Raw genomic sequence first — 20893 nt, forward strand, 5'->3', positions numbered from 1 at the left:
ATTCGAATCCCTAGTGCCGCATAATGGGGTGAGCTCCCGTTACTTGTCGCAGCTTCTGCCAACCTAGCAGTTCGAAAGCACATAAAAAATGTAAGTAGAAAAATAGGGACCATCTTTGGTGGGAAGGTAAGAGCATTCCGTGTGCCTTTGCTGTTAGCCATGCCAGCCACATGACCACGGAGATGTCTTTGGACAGTGCTGGCTCTTCGGCTTTGAAACGGAAATGACCACCGCCCCCTAGAATCAGGAATGACTAGCACATATGTGCAGGGGAACCTTTACCTTATGGTTCTTAATCATTTTAATTGCAGTCAGCAATATCCTGCCCATTAAGGAATTATTTCTAATGGGATTTAGGATTTTTTTTTTAATTTCAGAGTACTATAAAGCTATGTTGCTTTTAATTAAGTTTTCATTTTTAAAGAAAGATAATCTATTCAATAAATTATTTCTAATTTTATGGTGGGGGGGGAAACCAAACAAACAAAAAAGACCCCACAAAAATTCTGCATAAATTTGAATATTAGACATTTGTATTCAATGGCATGAAATCAATACAAATTAGAATTGTGGTTTTGTAGCTTTTAATAAATTTGCAGTAGAATTTTAGAGATGTTCAGGTCTACTAAAATCTACTTTCTCCCACTTTTTAAAGATTTTTTTCATTGCTTTCTATTAGGAAAAGCACCTGTTTTTAATCTATTCCTGATTTTGCCATGACTCCTTCGATTATATTACTAGATAATTTTATATTGTAGAATTTATGACTGTCTGATAATGGAATGAATGATACCTTCTGTAAAGTGCAAAAATAATATTCTCCTTTATCTCTTTCTATTGGCATTCTTGATTATATATTCCTTCTCGATATAGAAGGAAGGAGAAGGAAAAAAATAGGTTCAGCTCCTACACAGGAAATTCCTTTTCTTGGGAATAAGTTATATTTTGTGGTAGAAAAGTGTAACATATTTTACATGTCATAATAAGAAATAAGTTTCCTTAACTATGTACTAGTATGGCTGGCATCTCTCTAACTATAAAAAGAATGATGTGAAAACCTGCAATTTCAGTCCTAAGTTTCCTAAGTATGACTTATTCAGATGAGGACTCTAAATCTGTATGCTCTAGTATAGGGGTATCAAACTCGATTTCATTGAGGGCCACATCAGGGTTGTGTTTGACCTTGGGGGACTGGAGTGGGCGTGGCCAGGATGGGCATGGCCAGCTCGATGTCACTTGTGTCAGGGGCATCTCTGGTGGCCGGAGCACTCTGCCTGGCTGACAGACTCCTCAGCTCTGTTTTTGGCCGGGATGGTCTCCTGCAACCCTCTGCCAGTGAACACAGAGCTTGGGAGTGCCACCCACGGCCTTGCAAGCTCCATTTTTGGCTACAACGGCCTTCTGCAACCCTCTGTTTGCAAAAAACAGAGCTCAGGAGGGCTGCACACAGCCCTACTGAGCTCCATTGTTCCTGGCAGAGGCACTGCGGGCCAGCTTCACAGTTTCCAGAGCGACCCTGCAGGCCAGATCTAACCACCCCATGGGCCAGATCTGGCCCCCAGGCCTTGGGTTTGACACCCCTACTCTAGTACTATTTCTTGATCCCAGGCCTACAAAGATACCACAAATCCAGGCATAGCCACATCACTGTACAGCAATGGTAGAATTTACTGATCTAAATAAATATTAAAGTACACAGCAGTCCTCCTTTGCGTATGCTTTCAATAATTTCTATTTAAACATTTTTGGTGTTTCTAAACCAATACTGAAACTATACATCTGAGTTGCTAGAAGCTTTCACCTTTTAATTTGAATAGTTGTGTAAATATAAGATTCTTGCCTTTCCTGCATCCAACATGAATAATACATTTGTATTTTCTAAGAAATTGTTCAACTTTCATCTTTAGAACTGACAGCTCAGCTATCCTACTAAAATTCACTCAACATAGAATATTTACTTCCAAGATACCATTGGAGTCTGCAACGATACATAAAACATCAAATGTATTTCTATTTTTGGTTGTATCCACTTACATATTTTAAAATTTTAAGTATAATATTATTGGAGATGCATGACAAAAAATATTGGTTCATTTAGTCTTTAATAGCAATTTTATTAAAAATTACAATTGCCAAAAAAAAATAATAATCCAACCCTCTAATCAGCAGTGAAATGCACTTACCTTCGCTACTGGTTTGGGAGTGTGAGCACTTGTGTGTGCCTCTTCTGCACATGCACAGAGCCTTCTGTGCATGTGCAGAGGGTCAAAAACAGGACATGATGTCCTGGTGGGTGGGTGGAGCCTCCCACTGCCAGCACTACCGATTCGCGCAAGCCGGATAGATCCAGCCGGATTTCACCGCTGCCTCTTACACAATGAAAAAAGAAAAGAAAAGAATAAAAAGGAAAATAGAAAGTCCAGGGGGAAAAAATAGAAATAAAAATAGAAAAATAATAGTGTAGTAAAGAAAAAGAAAAAAAAACATATAAAGAAATTACTCCCCCTAATTTCAAGTATAAACAAGTTTAGTAACTTATCACTTCCTACAAAAATGATCTCTTTTTCATATATCCTATCTCTTATTTATAAACAAATCCTTACAGTCTCATTTCAGTCTGGAGCAGCAAAAGTTCATTATGGGGTTACCAGAAATAATAACTCATCTATTTTATCCTTGATCAAATAAACCAAGTTTTTAGGTTTTTTTTTACTTTTAACAGTCTTGATCTTTAGTCTCTTCAATGTCCTAAAACTTTCTTTCTTTTCATTTTTTCTTTGTCCCTTCTCACAAAATTCTTCAAAGCTTTAACAAACCTGTTTTGTATATCCAATATAGGGAAATTATCCAGTCACTCTCTTGATCGGTTATTTATCATTTTAATTATTAAGAACCAGAAAATTTCTTTTGTATGTCCAATGTAGTATCTTTCTTCATATCATTCTTGGATCCTGTCATTTTTAAATCCCCTTTCAGAACATTCTGTCTTGTTCAGAAAAAATTGTCTCTCTTCCATAGCATCTTGTAAACACAATCTGTCTATAAAGGCAGACACTCTTTAAATTAACTTCTAGGTCCATTGAAAGATAGACCTAAATTTTATCAATGCCCAATGTTGTTTACTTCATTCTGTATTAGTAACTCAAATTTAAGAACTCCTCTCCTTAAATTGTAATATTTAGTTCCTTATGATTTTGCCTTGTTTCCAAGCTTATCATTTTTTTCAAAGAATTCAAAACAAAAACATTTTCCAAGGGAAGGATTTATATAATTAATTCCAAAATCTAATTTCAAATCCATATGGACCCTTAGTCCATTTGTAATTTTTCAAAATCAAAGCTCTAATCACCCTTTTTCTGTGTATCAAAAAAAAAAAATTCTTAAAACTTGTAAGTAAAACTTTTGCTTAGGTTTGAAGGAAACTCATCTGGTGTTTTCAGACTTATTGAACCAAATATTCCTTACAGCTGAAACACAGTTAACAAGTAATTTCTGAAAATGATTTGAAATGGAAGAATGGAAACCAAAGTGTCCTTAAAGGTGCTGGCCATGGTTTGAACAAGATGGCTATATCCTTATCTGCCAGAGCTTTAAGCCCACCAGTTTAAACTGCTGTCTTGTGGTCTCCTTGCAAAGAGCAACTGACTGGAGCCCTTGTAGGTATTCTCCTTGTCTGGAGCGGAATTACAAAAAGTGTTTCTCTCAAGAATTATTCCAGAGTCTTTGTTTTAATGTTGAAAACATAGAAATACCAGTCCTGGTTAGTTCTTCTCCCTAGAGAAGAACTATCCCTAGAGTTCTTATCCCTAGAGAAGAACTTCCAAGTCTGATTTCTGTCAAACATTTCATATTGGAAATCGCAGAGCTGCTTTAATGAGATAATAAAGCACATTCATAAAAAATAGGAGTATTTTCCCATTTGATGGTATTGTTTCTGCTGGCTTATATCCTAGCAAAAAATGTTTGCTGTCTAAAACCCTTCAGTGCATTATCATCTACTATAATGCATTTTTTTTTCTCAAGGGGAAACCAATTTGGTAATTTGGTTTTAGCTAGTGAACTGCAGAGAGATGGGGCATATACAGAAATCCAAATTTATCAGTCTACTTAAAAAATGCTTATCTTCTTGGTTTTAACTATCTAAAAATCATCTAAGGATGATTTCTATGGTCTCAAAACCACAGATCTTTAAAGAATCACTCCTGAAAGATGGATGGCTGTATGAATATCTAAATTAATAAATAAATGCTTTTTTAAAAACATATAAACCCATTTGAATGTTAAACTTAGCAGGAGATACTCTAATAAAACTATCCTTGCTCCCTGAAGATAATTAATTGAGTTCACAGAAGAGGGATTTTTGTTGTTCCAAGGCCATGGTATTTCTTCATTGGGAGATATGTTTGATCCTTGGACTGCCTTCCTTCAGTAAAGAAATAAGATATGCAGATCCAAACAATATGGCCTTTTGTAATTGACAGATGGAAATGTAATCATTGTGCAACTTGTCTAAGTGTTGTTCAAGATTTTTGGTATGGCACCCATGTGCCAATAACCACTGAGACGACCATGGCTGGTTTATGCCATAACTTTTCAACTTTGATTTTCATCATCATTATTATTTGTTAACAGTCGAAATGCCTTTTTATTTTGGCTTTAGCCAATGCTACTTTTGAATTATCTTTGCTTCCAATGTGACATATTATTTCTATTTTGATATATATATTTGTAGATGGTGGAGTGCTATTGGATTCCTATTCCACATTTTCCATCAGCAAGAGAAAAGAACTATACATAATAGCAGAGGGATGGATTTTTACTCTGTTGTGGAAGGAATTAGTGGCAATATTTCCAGAAGAAATAAAAATTCAGCCAATGCTTGGATTTGGTTCTATAAAATAGAAAAGTCCCAGTGCTCACAACTCTTCTGTTTTGAAACTTATCTCACACTAGCAGTGGCCAAAGGTTGAATGTGCTATTTACATCACCCCAGCATCCTGATCTGTTTTTAACCATATGCTATTATATGTTTTTTCAGATAAAATAATAAGATCAAAACACAGTTTAATATTATACCAAAGGCCTAGAGAACCCTATTTTCACCAGCCAAATACCTAATCTGATTTGCCACATTCTGAGATCTTTTATTTATCCATAGATAAGTTGTGTAAAAGGAGGCATTATCCAGATGCCTTTTATTTTGTCCTTTTTATTCAATAAATCCTATCAAGGCAACACATGGATAATATATTAGTCAATTTAATCTCAAGTAAAATGTTGCAGTATCCACAGAAAAATAAATGGCAATCTCTTATGCATTACTGAAAGCTTGAGATATCAAGGAGACAAATGGACTTTATTAAATTTCCGCCTCTTTTAGAGATGCAAGCTGAGAAAAGTGTTGTATCTGTACATCAATGTTTGATTTTCCTTCCCTAACATTTGCTGATAAGATAATATGGAAGAAACTCCTTGGGTGGCTGATGAATGTGGAAACTGTTGCTGATAATAATACTGTTGGAGTGAGTAGAACATCAAAGACATTCAGACAGTTTCTGCACTAAAAAGGAAGATGGAAAAAACAGAAAGGATTTTGGAAAACAGAGGAGATGGAATAAATAGCATAGATATAAAGGAGAAGGAGAAAGGCTTCAAACCTCCAAATAAGTTTCCTAGTTTGAAAGAAGTCATGGTTATATTTTGTTTATTTGGGAAAACATTTAAGAATTCATACTTAAAAATAAGTTTATAGACTATATCTGATAGGATTAAAAATGAACAGCATATTGATCTTTTTCCAGAATTGGAAAAAGAATGAGCACATTGTAAGCCGCCCTGAGTCTCCGGAAAAGGGCGGCATATAAATCAATTTTTTTAAAAAAATGTCTCTCCCTATGAACTCTACTATAGGAATCTACCCTCTGGTTGTCAATCCATCTGGATGTCACACTTCAGTGTTTATCTGTTGGGTCCCCAAAGTAAGGAATTTCCAAATATAACGAATTCACAAGTATGACTCTTGTAGACTCTGACTTTGATCAAAAGGCATTTTGTCAACATAGACTAAATAAGATTAATTTCATTAATAGATTCCTGGAACTTTCATTTATCCCCATTTATTTCTGACTGTAAGGAACTGGATGAAATATGCTTGCATCCTGCTTCATGTGCAAATTAGTTAGAGTGAGCTCTATAGGTCTACTTGTTGCTGATATTACACTTGCTGTTAATCTTGCCCCAAAATGCTTTCCTTAAACAAGGAAACCTAACAATGAACAGAAGTTAATACACAGAAATGGAAAAATGTCTATTTTTCATTGTCTAAAAAATATTATTCTTTTTTAGGTCAAAGTTTGTACCACACCATTTTCTATCATTTTAAAAATAAATGAAAATTCATAAAAACATTTATGCGGTTTTCTTGAATGAAAAACTGTATGAAGTTTTGTATCAATTTTCACCTAGATATGTATATTTTGCAATTAGACCCACAATATCTTCTATACCCTAAATTTGGGAGGGGAGATGCCACTTGCCCACGCAAATTCTATGTGTAATTTCTAAGCTATGTATTTTTGTACAACTTGACATTGCAGAACTATCTCATATAATTGAGAGATCTGCAAAATGCAATGGAATAATTGTGTTGTAGTTGGCTTATTTTGTCAAAAAGCTTTAACTAGATAAGTTTGTTTGAAATTGGAAAGAAACAAAAGGTCTTCCTACCTCAGTCCTTAATCACATCCTGACTGAATAGTTGCAGAAAGTTAATGTCAAGGTATGGAACAGCAGATCTCGGATCTTAAATTGATGGAAAAGATTAATTTTCTGTTTGGATTGTCAGATGAAATTGGATCTTTGTCTTCTGCACTGGACAAAGTGATTATGATTTTTACCAGCTATTCTGAAACTTTCAATGAGACCAGAGGCTGAATATTTATTTGCAGATTTTCTCATATATATATATATATATATATATATATATATATATATATATATATATATATATATATGTGTGTGTGTGTGTGTGTGTGTGTGTGTGTGTGTGTGTGTGTGTGTGTGTGTGTTTCTTCTAGCCAGGTTTTCCCTACGTAGCCAAGGTTTTTTTGTAGCTCCAGCTCAGTAGAATCACATCTACTCGGTTCTGGGCTTTTTTCCTTTCTGACACCTAGCAAGCTCTAACTGCTAGGTGGGAGACCAGTTAGAGCTTGCTAGGTGTCAGAAAGGAAAAAAGCCCAGAACCGAGTAGATGTGATTCTACTGAGCTGGAGCTACAAAAAAACCTTGGCTACGTAGGGAAAACCTGGCTAGAAGAAAAACACACATAAACCCTACGAAGAAGTAAGAAATATATATATATATATATATATATATATATATATATATATTTCAATTTTTGAGAGGTGTGGGGGGTGAGAAATGATTACGTTCCAATATTTGATGTTTAGTTTGTAAAAGCATAAGTCACCATTCAAAAGCTGAAATGTTAATATATATTTAAAGTAACCCATATGCTTCTCCTTATACTTTAATGGAATTTAGAAAAAATAGTAAAACTGCCTATCAAGAATTTTAAAAGAGTAATTAAGCAATCCTTGCTGCTATTGGTAACTGCTTTGTCACTCTTAATGAGTACTCCAGGCAGGCTTTCAATCTGCCTGGGAATAAAAAACAAAGAAAACGGAGTCAAAGAGCTATTTTCATATTTTCAAGTTCCTCCATTGCAGTTAACATTCAGCAACCCAATAAATAAAGCATGGAGCAAACTAAAAGTACTGAAATCATTCTTGTACATAGCTCCATGCAGACAGAAATGAAAATAATCAATTATTTCAAATTATAATGTATACTATTATTTATCATGTTTAGTTTCCCTACCTCTTATGTGAAGCTGGGCAATTACCCTCCCAAAATAGTTTGCCTACCTTTCACTTTATTTTCTTTACTTTTGTAAAAAAAAAAAGAAAAAGAAAAGAAAAGAAAAAAAGTAATGGATATTAAGAAACAGCAGTTGACGATAAAGCTGTCAATCTGTCTAATTCAACAGTTAATTGATTTCTGAATTTCCACATGCTGCAGTAACAAGCATGCTTTTTTAAGGACTGAAATCATGAAGCTCATTCAGTGGACAATCTTATTCCAGTTATCCATTCCACACTTAACCTTTATACGATTTGTCACAGTAAAATGGGAGGGTCCTATACTTCCAGTCATAAAGGATAGGAAGATAAAGGTAAAAAACAATGATGCAAAAAATTAGAGGGAATATCTTAGTTATAATCTGATAATATTATTTCTAAATTAAAAGCAAACACAGTGCTCATGATGAAATTGGGAAATGATTTAAGCTGATGACATCATTAAAATGATGACATTTCAGCAATGGGTTTTGGAGATTGAGACAACTTTATTCCCACATGCTGTAGATATGATCATGTTCTAATCTAAGCAACCAGTGAAAGACCAGAATTTGACTTTTCAAAACTAGATATTTATCACTTTATAATAACACCAAAGTAGAAAAGCTGTCCTGTCATACAGAAAAGATTCTCAGTTTCATAGCAACAATATATATCAAAGTGTCATATCAAGAGCTTTTTCTGCACCATTAAAACACTCAAAAATAGGAGTACACATTTATATTACATTTGTGGCATGAATGCGTGGCATGTGTGGCATATCACAATTTCATCTGCTACAATATAAATGGAAGAAATGCCAAGTTACATGGTGGAAAAAAAAAGCCATCTCCCACATTATTTGACAATCTTATATAATTCTTCAAAGAATATCCACAACCAGTTAGATATTATAATCCTTCTGATTGCAAAACTTACTCACTTATTTTTCATTCGTCTTTATGACAGCCCACTCCAGGTGGCTATCATTCTATCTCCTACCCATTCTTTTTTAAAAAAAAAAAAAAAATCAGTATTATTCTTTTTCTTAAATTCACCAGTGATGTCAGTTCACCCAAAGAAGTAGTCTGCAGCTAGAAGGATCAACATTAGTAACATTTTTTCAGTGTCCTTCATATATCCATACAAAATGGAGACATTCATTGTTGCAGTATTGATGCTCATTAAACAATGCCACAAATGTTAGTCATTATCAAGTCTGGTGGTAGATCTCTCTCTCTCTCTCTCTCCCCCCTCCCTTTCTCCCCCCTCCCTCCTTCCCTCTCCCCATCTCCTCCCCCTCCCCCTCCCCCCACTCTCTCCCTCTTATTTGTATAATACCTGGTCATTGAAAAGGTTGATCTCTAATTCTGTAATTATATCTATCTTTCCCTATGTGATCCTTTCCCTACCATGGAAAAGTATCCAGAAATTTCAAATGGTACAAAATATGGGACTTAGACTACCCACCAATGTAAGGTACAAGGATACAATGATACAATTACTTAAAGAAATGTGATAGTTGCCAACTGTTATTACCAGCTAACTCTTATTAACATCCTGGCATTAATCTTTAAAAGTCTGAATAACTTGGTTCTGGATATCTGAGGAACCACTTCTCTTTGGATAAATCAGCTCAGATCAGGCATTAAGATCACAGGAGAGAATCTTCTGAATATCCTTCTATTATCACAGGCAACCTGTCTCATGCCGTAGAACATAGTGTCAGCTACCACCTCATGCTTGCTTGTGCATTGCTGATATGCTGTGACAGTCTGCCATGAACTATGGAGAAGGGAGATGAAGGGGAGAATGCTTGGGGAATTGAAAGTAGATGCTATGCTTTCTTGAGAAGCTGCTGCAAGGTCATCCAGCTGGAAGAAGGAGAGAGCAGCATACAAGAGCATGCTGACCATTAGGAAAAGCACTTGCAAGATTTTAATTCGTTATCTTAGGATAGGAAATGAGAGACAGTTAAGGAAGAGAAAGGAGGGGAAGGTGCAATGTAGGGATTTTGGTGTGTGAATCTCAGTTCTGGCTATGCACTATTGCAATACATTTGATCTCTAATAAAAATATACCTTTCTCAAAAAATGGAACAAAGGATTATTTTCAATTTAGAGGTTTAAATTTGTGGCAGGTCTGATACATAGTCTTCAGGAGCTGTGTTTCTTTGTCTCTATAAGAACAATTTAGATACCTGTACCAGATTTTTAATTTTCAATTGGTTTTCTATTGTTTTTAACTTGCAATTTTGAATAATGACTTTTTCTATTTCACATATCATTGCTAAATGGTTTTAGTGATAAAATACAATTGAAATAAAGGATATACTGTAACTATATAATAATATAATATATAATAATATAATAATGTATAAATAAAAAAGTCAGAGTATAGAATTAAAACTCCCCCATTACTTTGAATGTTGACATTAAATTTTCTACAGGTATACCTAAACCATAAAAACATTATCAAATAACCACTGTAGAACTGTTTTACAGTTCTATATGTATTACACCCACACCAATACAGATATATTTAACATAAATTTACATTTGACAGCAAATAGTTATCCAAAAGGATGAATATGATGTTTTACAGTTCATCATTTTCAATGCTTGCTAAGATGCAAGCATTTGAAAAATACCATAAAGTATTGAATGAAAATATCACATCAGAAACTGAAAGGTTTTATTTTAAATTTAAGATATGGAATTTTGTAATTGAAATTAGTTATTATGGAAAGTAGGACATGCATTTTGCACACTTGTAAATTTTTATTTCAGATTAAATTTATAAAACGTTAGAAATCAGAAAATTGCAAAAGAGATATTGGACCATTACATGCAATCAACAGTATTATTTGTTTATGTTCAGTTACAGGATTTAGATTACCTTCTTTCAAAATTTTCCTCAGATGATGTATTAACTGGAACATTCTTACATTTTCTTTGTGAGTCAGCTGTTCTATCTTCAGCAAAACAGATGTGATGCCCAGTTTGACCATGGATTATACACCTGACCATGGAAGTATTTCACACTCTTTCCCTTAACACATCATTCATGTGAAATGGTCTGTCTGCATGAAGACTTTGTATTCTAATTGTGCACCAATCAGACCATTACTAATGGCTGAAATGTATACTTTAATGGTAACCTAGGTGATGCACACTAGAAAACATTGTATGGGGTGGGGATCCTCGACTTATGGCCACAATTCTGCTTAAAATTACAGTCATAAATTGTTATGGTCATTAAGCAAGAAATGCTGACTTTCCCTGTTGTGGATGTTATGTGCAACATGGGGTGCCTCAGGATGGGGGAGGCTCCAGGTTGCTGAACAAATGGTTCTAAATCAATAGCAATAGCAATAGCACTTTAGACTTATATAGCACTTCACAGTGCTTTTACAGCCCTCCCTAAGCGGTTTACAGAGTCAGCATATTGCCCCCAACAATCTGGGTCCTCATTTTACCAACCTTGGAAGGATGGAAGGCTGAGTCAACCTTGAGCCTGGTGAGATTCAAACTGCCAAATTGCAGTCAGCCGGCAGTCAGCAGAGCTAACCTGCAGTACTGTATTCTAACCACTGTGCCACCATGGCTCAAAATCAAGGACTACCTTCACAGTCATATAAACTTCAACAACAACAACAACAACAAAAACCATACACACTTTTGTTTTCCGTAGATAACTTCTGAACAATTTTTTCCTTCCATGGGAAGGAAGAATATAACAGCTCACAAGGAGTACAATAATACATTCCATCAGATTGGCCAGGAATTAGTTATTTACTGTGTCCATGGCAAACTATACTTTCTTTTATTCTTAAGATTAACATTATGTTCCTTTTTAAATGATGTATTTATTTATTTATTACATTTTTATCTCACTGCACTCTTATGATTCTCATTCTTATGATTTTCATACAACATATGAAATGATAAAAAAAATCCACAGTACAATTTAATTACAAACAAAAAAGTTAATTAGAGTACATTTTTAAAATTAAGAACCACATACCTATAACAGTAAAAATAAAAAAGTTAATGATGGCATAAGTGAGAAGTATTGGAATGGTATCCAGAAAAGCTCAGTTTTTAATAAGCTTTTAAAAGCCATTAAGGAAGAGATTAGCCTGATCTCCACATGCATATACAGTTCTGAGATAAAAACAAAGAAATAACTACTTTGAAATTGTATTTTAATTTTAGTTCCAGAATTTTAAGTATCACTATTCATGTTTTCAAAATGTATTTTTCCTTAAAATATTACTAACACAGTGCAATTAGAATTATACTGATTGATATTAGCAATTATATCAGAAGTCAAATAACTTCTGTCAAAAAGTATTTGGAACGAAGACGTTTTTCTTGCTAGTGTTCCAGTTAGTCATTTGTTTTTTGTTTGCTTGTGGAAGTATCATAAAAATTTATAATTCGCAGTTTACCCATTACAAGAAGGCAACTGGAGGAGAATTATGCAAGTATTTGATTTTCCTTTTGAATAAGAAAATTTAGATTTTAAGTGTTCCAAAGCAAAAATCCAGAGTACCATTGGCAGTAATTCAATAAGCACTCCTTTTCCCTCTCCTTAAATCTACTAAGTGCCACTGAATTGTGTTATAATATGTTTGATGCAATTGTGTTACAATGTTTGATGGAAAGCATAATCTAGTTAAGGTTAGAATCTTTCAATTTTATCATGAGTGGAATTGCTAAAATCACTTTTAAAATTCTTCCATTGAAATTGATATAATTAGGTTTAAGTTTGTCATGTCCTTGGTCATTTATTTGTATATTAATGTACACTGACTATGTAAAAGCTGCAACATTTAACATCCTTCCCCAAAAGGAAAAATAAAATCTATTGTACTTACTATAGAATGTTTGGGAGATCCACAGACTCAAAATAAAATCACAGTCCACAATCCTCTTTCAGAACATAGAATCTTAATCCAAATAATATCAGAAAGATTAAAAACTTATTATCAGTTTAACCAGTAAAAATGATGCAAGACATATAATAAAAACAATATACCGTAGGATCAAAAAGAAACCAATACATAAATATAACCTTTAATATTGTTAAAATATTCATTGAAGTTTTCATTTCATTCAAGCAATCAGAGAAAACTCTTAATTTGGGAAAATAATTGTTGAATGCTTATCTAGAAGTGATTGTGTAGTGGTTTTGCTTTTAAGTATGTTGCAATAGGAAGTCAAATAGCCGGTGAGAATTGAACTGCTGAACTGCTGGAAGCCGGCAGTCAGCAGAAGTAGCCTGAAGTACTGCATTCTAACTATTGTGCCACACGGCCACCGCATCATGATATTAATAATAAAATCTTTTTGAAACTCCAAAAATCCCTGCCAACATTCTTGAAATTTTTCTAAAGCATTATTTGGGGGTGTGTGGAGGGATTATGACAGAGTTTATGTTATGGTTTCTTTTTGTATCCATGACTTTTTCCCCAAGGTACCTCCCCATCCCATGGAAGTCATTCTACTATGCAAAAATGATATGCGGCATGTTATATAATCTAAAGATTTCAAATACTTCATAATGGAGGAATAATAAATTTAAAAATTTTGAATAGGCACTTACTGGAATTACAGTTAATCCTGATACAGTCTAGATGGGGAAGAATAGATGAGAAATGAAAATTTATCCTTCAAAGTATTAGCTGCAGACATCCAGTAAAATCACATTCCACCCTTCCGGGGACAGACACATGCAAACATGGCCACTATATATGTTTTGATTCTTTCCGTATTGCCAGAGTATGCAGTTATATGGTGATAAGACTTTAGAAGTAGAAGAAGTGATAATAGGGTAACAAAAAAAATGGCCAATTTCAAACAAAGCTACATGGTGACAAATCTAAGTGACAAAAATGGTTTGTGGCAATTGTTCCAGTCAGTGGATTTAAGCTGGCTGCAACATTGTCTCCCATATATGAAAGAACAAAGAGACCGCCATTATAATTTCAAAAAGTGCTCCGTCACAATGGGGAATAGTGCTTGCCAAGGCTAAAATCTCACATTCTGGGCCACTGGTATTGCCTCAAAGGAGGATACATTTTTCAAAATTTAAAAAGCCACACTTCAACTACTTTAGATTGCTTCTCAATTTCTGGAATATCTGTAGCTCCATTTAAACAATTCATAAATATGTAGTCTTGTAGTCATGTAGTCTTTATTTTTTTCAAAGGGTAATTATTCTGAATCAAATCTATGATTGATGGCTTGCTTTTTGTCTGTTTTCCCATACCGAAGCCTCAATAGTGACTTTTGCGTCTCGGGATGAATAAGGCTTGTAAAAAGAAAACCGTTGCTCTTGTTTCATTGCTTCTGTATGTATACTCTGCTAGGTTTTCTATGGATGAATGATTTATGCTCAGATGATCAGCATTTTAATTATTCCTCTTCAAGGTCTTTGAGGATTTATAGACATTTAAAGAAAAAAAAAGCTTAGATTTTGTTTCCATGTAGCTGAGTTTGTCATGTGTCGTCAACCGCATCAGAAAAGTGGTTACAAACAGCCAAGGAACATCCCCTATGTGACTCTGTCTACAGAAAGCTCTCTTCAAATAAACCCCATTTCACTGTTAGCTCCTGCCATTTTCTCAACTCAAAACTATTTAGCTGCCTGCAGTAACTTAAAAGTGCCACAAGAGGGCTCTAGGTAAAATTCCCCACTTAAAAACCTGAACACAATCAAAATTCAACTATTCAAAGTTCCTTAGAAATGGGATTTGAATATATCAACTGTCCTATTAGGTTTTTTTTCCGAATTAAAAGAGAAATCACCTCAGGTTAGCTTTTCAATATGCCGCATAAATGATCTGGAAAATATTCTCAAAAAAGGAAGCTCTTCAAGAAAACCTATATGAGGTTTGTGAATGAAGAAAGGAATTTGTTTACAAAATTGTTTACAAAAAACAAAAACCCTAGAAAGCATGATCTTGGTTCTGCAGAAGAGTTTGTGTGGTTCGTGTTCACATGGCTGTTTGCCAAGGGCCGCAGACTTTGGGCATTGAAGGGTTGTCTTATTTGTGACACACAGAAAAACTAATATGAAGTTTGTGGGAGCATTTTTAAGGAACAACAGAAAGGGAGGAAAGATGGTTTTGATAACATAGAATGACAGACTGCTACAGAGAGAGAAGACCATAGCAAACAAACATGTCACTTGTAATCGTGGTTTAGGTTTGCACGATATCTTATTTCTATACTTGTGCGTACATTTTACATAAACTGCAATGTATTAAAGCCAAGAGTTTTATTATTATATTATTTTGGACCGCTCTCAGACTATCCTCATCCACAATACTAACAATAACATGTATTCCCACAGAGCATTACTTCTTCACTGATTGTATAAATGGTGAGAGATTGCCAAATGCAACACAAAGCCAGGAATACATCTTTTCAGGAACAGAAGTGGAGCTTGGTACTGAAAAAGCACTTGTACCTTGTGCCAAAGGAATACTGGATTTCTAGCAATAAGGACATATCTGTCAGGATAAATCATTTTTGGTATATATTTTCCCCCCAAAATGGAATACCTCATTAACACCACTGAAGTGCTGGTCTTCTCTTTTTAGAACAGGCTGCAGCTCAAAATTAATTGTAGTGGGTTGAAAAGAAATGCACAAAAATAAAAAATAAAAAACTATAAAACCCAAATAAATAAATAATGGAATAATATTACAAATACACACACACACACATACACACATATGTACAAATTTCATATATAAAAGACAGGTTATTTTCAGTGTCAAACAGGCTGTTGAATTGATGCTAGCAGGCAAAGATAAAAAAGGATGTTTGAAATGTAAATTTTAGGATGGGAGGTGGGGAGAATGTTACCTAGGTTGACTGTTAGCTTAACTCGTCCTGCATCCAGCTCTAAACGCAATGTGTCAGCAGATTCTCTGGAGGTCGTGGCCATCAGAATGCCATATGCTCTCTGAGACCTGAACCGTAAGGACACATCTTCTGCTTCTGTATGCATCACCATAGGGAGTTGAATTTTCATAAACATGCTTCCATCATAGCTTAGAACAGTTGCCTCTGAAAGTGGAAGTAGAAAAATGATAAGAAATTTACCATCCTAGATTTCTGCAAGGTGAAAAGCATGGGGGGAAAAATACCAAGAGTTGCATCCCAATATATTAAGCCAGGTTTACAAATCTTGCACTGCACCAAAGTGAACATACAAGTCATAATAAAACTCTGTTTCCAACTGCTTTCCTCAACACTGTAAACAGGAGATATGACAAGAACTGGGCAGTCTGTATTATAAAAATGGCAGGCTCTGATTAATCTGATGGATGGCTGTTTCTATTCATTAAACTCTGCCCAGACTCTAAAGAAGAATTGTTAACACCAATAACTTCACAGAAAATAACAACAGCAGTAACATAACAATTATCAAATGAAAGATATGCTTACATTTTCCCTTCAAATGCCTGCTTAACAATATTACATTCTGTTGTTTATATATGGTTCCACAGCAATTCATACATTTATAAACAAAATAAATTTTATCACCTAAGAATAGATTGCTGAATATTCTATCTGTTTCAAATGCTGCATTCATCTACTAGTCAATTACTTACCATTTCCTAATATAAACATCCCAATATCATTAAAAACAAATAAAAGAAGAGAGTTGAGGGGAGGGAGAACTCCAGGCCTGCACATTCAGTATGTATAACTTGGCCTTCTCTATTTATCTATTAGCCTCCCCCAAAACATACATTTAAAAATATTACTTGACTTACTAAACTCCAAAGACTGGTTAACAAGCATACATGCCATTCCCTCCCCCCAAATAATGGGAACAGGCTTCATTCAGTCGTAGGAACAGGCAATTTTTATTATGGACAACACCATTTTTCTTTCTTTAAAAAAATACTATGGACATCAATGGCAACAAGGTATATCCAGGGATATGGGGATGTCACAGAGTGGCAAATATTTTCAAGCATTTAAGAGGCAGTGTTGAGATTTTAATCACAAAGAATGCATTGTGTCTCCCAGGGGCTAATCATGTCCACTGTAATCATTAATGTAGGGAAAATGTTTAAAAACAAAAATAGAACTGGTACTGTAGCTGCTGAATTCAGCTACACCTTCTCAGGGCACTGTGGTACAATAGACTGGGGATTGTGGCTGCTTGTGCATTGTCCATCCTTGGCTTATAATGAAATTTGGCATAGGTTTTATGGAAAACCAGGTTATAAATCATATTATACAGTCCTTCAGGTCTGGACAATATGATAAGCCTAATTTTTTTGTTAAAGAATTATGTATAATGGTAAATTAAATGGTGGTGATATATTTGCTTCTTCTTGTTTTGTTTTTGTGTGGATTTTCCCCTCTTTTGGCCAAGGCATCAGTTTCTGCTCTGCCACATGTTTTAGACCCATTTTTCATACTTTAACTGCCTCGGCAATAATATTGTAGTTGATTATAATGTCCTGGAATGGCTTTGGATTTTGGTTTTGGTCACCGCCCCTGAACAATATAAGTGGAGCAGCTTTTATACTTCATTCAGATCAGATGATATATAGTGTAGGCCTATTCTCACTCTTAGTCTCAATTCCAAAGGGAATGGAAAGCCAAACAGCAACAGAGCAGAAAGTTATGCTCCAAACAACAGGAAAAAATGTTTAATATTATCTTGCTCATTAGGCAGCTTGCAGCATGTAGGGCAGGGAATAAAAGTTTTTACCATCATTTCTGCATTAGTAATGCAACAGTTATAAAGGGAAAAAATGGCTTTATTAAAGTACACAAGAGAGCAATTGTCCCTTAAGGGCTGGGGTAGAAGAGGCAGAAGGAATTATATCAGTAAGTTTTCAGAAGCTTTATCCTGAAAGTAAATAATAGTAATTTCAGGGATTATGAAAAATGGAGAAATGGGTTTGCCAATGAATTTGAATTTGAAGGCTGAGCACCAAAGAATTGAGGCCTTTGAACTATGGTGCTGGAGAAGACTCCTGTGAGTCCCTTGGACTGCAAGGCAATCAAACTTGTCAGTCCTAGAGGAGATCAACCCTGACTGTCTTTAGAAGGCCAGATCCATTAGGTGGCCAAAATACTTTTGGAAGGCCTGGAGGAATGTTGTCCATGGGGTCGCAATGGGTCAGACATGACTTCGCAACTAATAACAACAACAACAAATGAATTTGGTAATACACAGAAGAATTTTCACACAATATTGATATTGATATGCTTCATGATGCACACAGATCTGTCAGTGAGTAGCCAAATTTCCTGTCGAAGATGTTGGAATATATCTGATAGGCCACCCAAGTTGGGCAGCACACATGAACAGCATTAAGCAGTAATAAGAGGTGTTCTGGATCAGAACACCAAGTTGTCTGGCTTGCAATCTATTCCTGCCATAGCCAGTTTACATGGTGGTTTCATAATAAGTCCCATATCAATTCTTTTTTAGTATCACAGAGAATATAAGCATAATGACTGCTAGATGATAGTAAATTATCTTTATTCACTTTTTTCTATATTTTTTGTTGTTAGTTGTGAAGTCTATTACAGTGATCACATGATCACACTGAATATTTATTGATACTTGTTTTATTTAACTGAAGACATGTAAACTGTTTGGCTGTTCCCCCCCCCTTTTTTTCATCTAATACAGATAATAAAAGGGTGTGGGGCACACTGAAAAATTCATTTCATTCATATTGCCCTTTTTATTGCTGTTCCTACCCTGTTGAAAATGAACACCTGTGAAAGCCATTGCCAAAAGGTAATCATGTACTGCAAACCCCGATAAAATATAAAGAGAGAAAAGCCAAATTATGCTGCCATGACATCTGTTTTGCCATCTGCTAGTGTTGCCATAAACAAACAAAAGCCCATCCACTGATTACTTTGATGTTTATACTTTCAGCATCATCAAAAATTCACAGTAGCAAAATAAGTGTAGAACACTACAACTTCTAAGATTATTATGTTCAGCCCATCTGAGAATATAACCAACTTCAGGGATGAGAGAGAGAGAGAGCGAAAAAAATAAATAAAATAAAACTAGCAATAACTTCCTTCTCTTCACTCTCCCCATGGCCCACACCTTTTATGAACTCTCTTACATGAAAAGGAAAATTCTTTTTAGCTTCCAATTATAAAATAAAATTAAACTTGAAACACAGAGACTACTTATACTCAATTACAGCTAATGCAAGATATTTGAATCTCCTGTTTCAAGGCTTCAAGTGGCCTCTAAAAGTTACAGCAAACAAATGGCATACATCTACCAGCAATATGAAAGCACAATCTAAGTGAGAAATCTATAAAATGAGTGGCATTCTGTAGGAGCCATTTCATTATAGCACCAGCTACAAAACCAAACATGGTAATATTGAAGAAGTTTTTAGGAAGACAGCTTTCTAACTGTCCTCTCAGGCTTGGAGCTAATGCTAGGAAAGATTCTACTGCAGAGCATTTCTCAAAGACCAAATAAAGCAGGGTAATCACAGTCCATTTTTCCTGCATAAATATTGCAGCTCCTGGGTCTCAAGCCAAATGTTTAATTCTGTACAAATGCCGAGAATGAAAATGCCATCCCTTATTATTCCCACGAAATCACTTGGAAGAATGGAGCTTGCCAAGAAAGAGTGAGCATGAATAGAACAACAGGATATTGTTTGCCGCGCTTGACATCAGACAAATTAGAAGGGGGAGGATAGACAAGAAATAATATTCTTTTGTGATAGTTCATCCATTTTCAGAGAAGAGGGAGGTGTATTAGAAAAATTCTCTGTTCCTCTTGCCCTATGTAATATTAGTTAAGTTAGCTAAATAAGTCTTCCTGTTTTCGAAGTCGTAAAAGCAGTGTATCTTTGAATGTCGGCTACTGTGTGGAAATAGGCAGGAAAAGGCTGAAACTTGTGAAAATTATAAAACTTAGGAACAGTGCTCAAGGTTTTGACTTTAGGAACATTAGATTGGCTACTACAGGATCCTGAATGAAAAAAATTACCTTTTGCTTTGATCCAGTATAGAAAAGGGGACAATTATTTTGCTTCATAGCACTGTTCTTGCAAGTGCAGGATCCACTTTATTTTTATTTTTTTTCAAATCAACCAGATATGGATCCATTTGGTTGTGACAAAAATTTGACTGATCTGTTTGTCTCCTGAGCCTGACATGGTGGGCTAAGAGAGTGTGACTGGCCCAAAGTCACCCAACTTCTTTTATTGCCTAAAACAGGTCTAGAGCTCATAGTCTCCTGGTTTCTAACCTGAACCACTAGACCAAACTACTTCTTTGATCAAGTGGACATGTTGCTTTGCTCCTGATTTAAATTAAAATATAACAATTAGTGAGCATTTACTATAACCCTTGGTTCTCATATTATACAAATACCTCATTCCATTCAACACGCTTCTCCTTTATTTCTCCAGAAGGAGTTTTATTCACGGAAGTAAACATATACTTTTGCTGCCCTTTTCTTTTATTTCATGCAATGCAACAACTGTAATGGTGTTATACTTACTGGCTAGAAATTTTTATCAGTAGGCACACATGGGTAGTATGATAATGCTGTAGAAGAGGGTGGATTTATTGTATTTTGGAATCCCAAAAGTTGTAATCATATCAATGTATGGCCATTTGGGATACAATTATTATTGAATAAGGGGAAAAAGAAATGCTTTGAGCATAACTTCCTCCAGATAGGGCAGGGGTGTCAAACTCAATTTCATTGAGGACCACATCAAGATTGTATTTGATCTTGGGGGGGGGCATGGTCAGGTTGGGCATGGTCAGCTCGACTTCACTCGTGTTAGGGGCACCTGTGGTGGCCTGAGCAGGGCTGGGGGGGATCCTCCTGCAGCCCTCTGCCAGCGAAAATGAGCTTGTGGCCCTCCAGGCTCTGATTTGCTGGCAGAGGCACTGTGTGCTGGTCCTTCAGTGTTTCCAGGGTGGCCCCATGGGCCAGATCTAAGC

General features: G+C 35.2%; 1 protein-coding gene across 27 annotated transcripts in view; it reads right to left on the minus strand.

Annotated features, from left to right (window-relative positions):
• NRXN1 (neurexin 1) overlaps nt 1-20893 on the minus strand; it is a 927325-nt gene that overhangs the window by 507759 nt on the left and 398673 nt on the right. For 14 of the 27 annotated variants that reach the window (XM_087888309.1, XM_087888292.1, XM_087888280.1 and 11 more), the window contains 2 exons: nt 15779-15982; nt 13509-13535 (listed from right to left, as the gene is read on the minus strand). In XM_087888309.1, the coding sequence (XP_087744435.1) occupies nt 13509-13535; nt 15779-15982 (231 nt within the window). The remainder of the gene's footprint in view (nt 1-13508; nt 13536-15778; nt 15983-20893) is intronic. The other 13 variants (XM_034427409.3, XM_034427408.3, XM_060692589.2 and 10 more) reach the window with 1 other exon arrangement.

The sequence above is a fragment of the Pantherophis guttatus genome, chromosome 1 (genome assembly GCF_059756535.1).
Source record: "Pantherophis guttatus breed Tessera chromosome 1, ASM5975653v1, whole genome shotgun sequence".
Classification (NCBI taxonomy): domain Eukaryota; kingdom Metazoa; phylum Chordata; class Lepidosauria; order Squamata; family Colubridae; genus Pantherophis; species Pantherophis guttatus.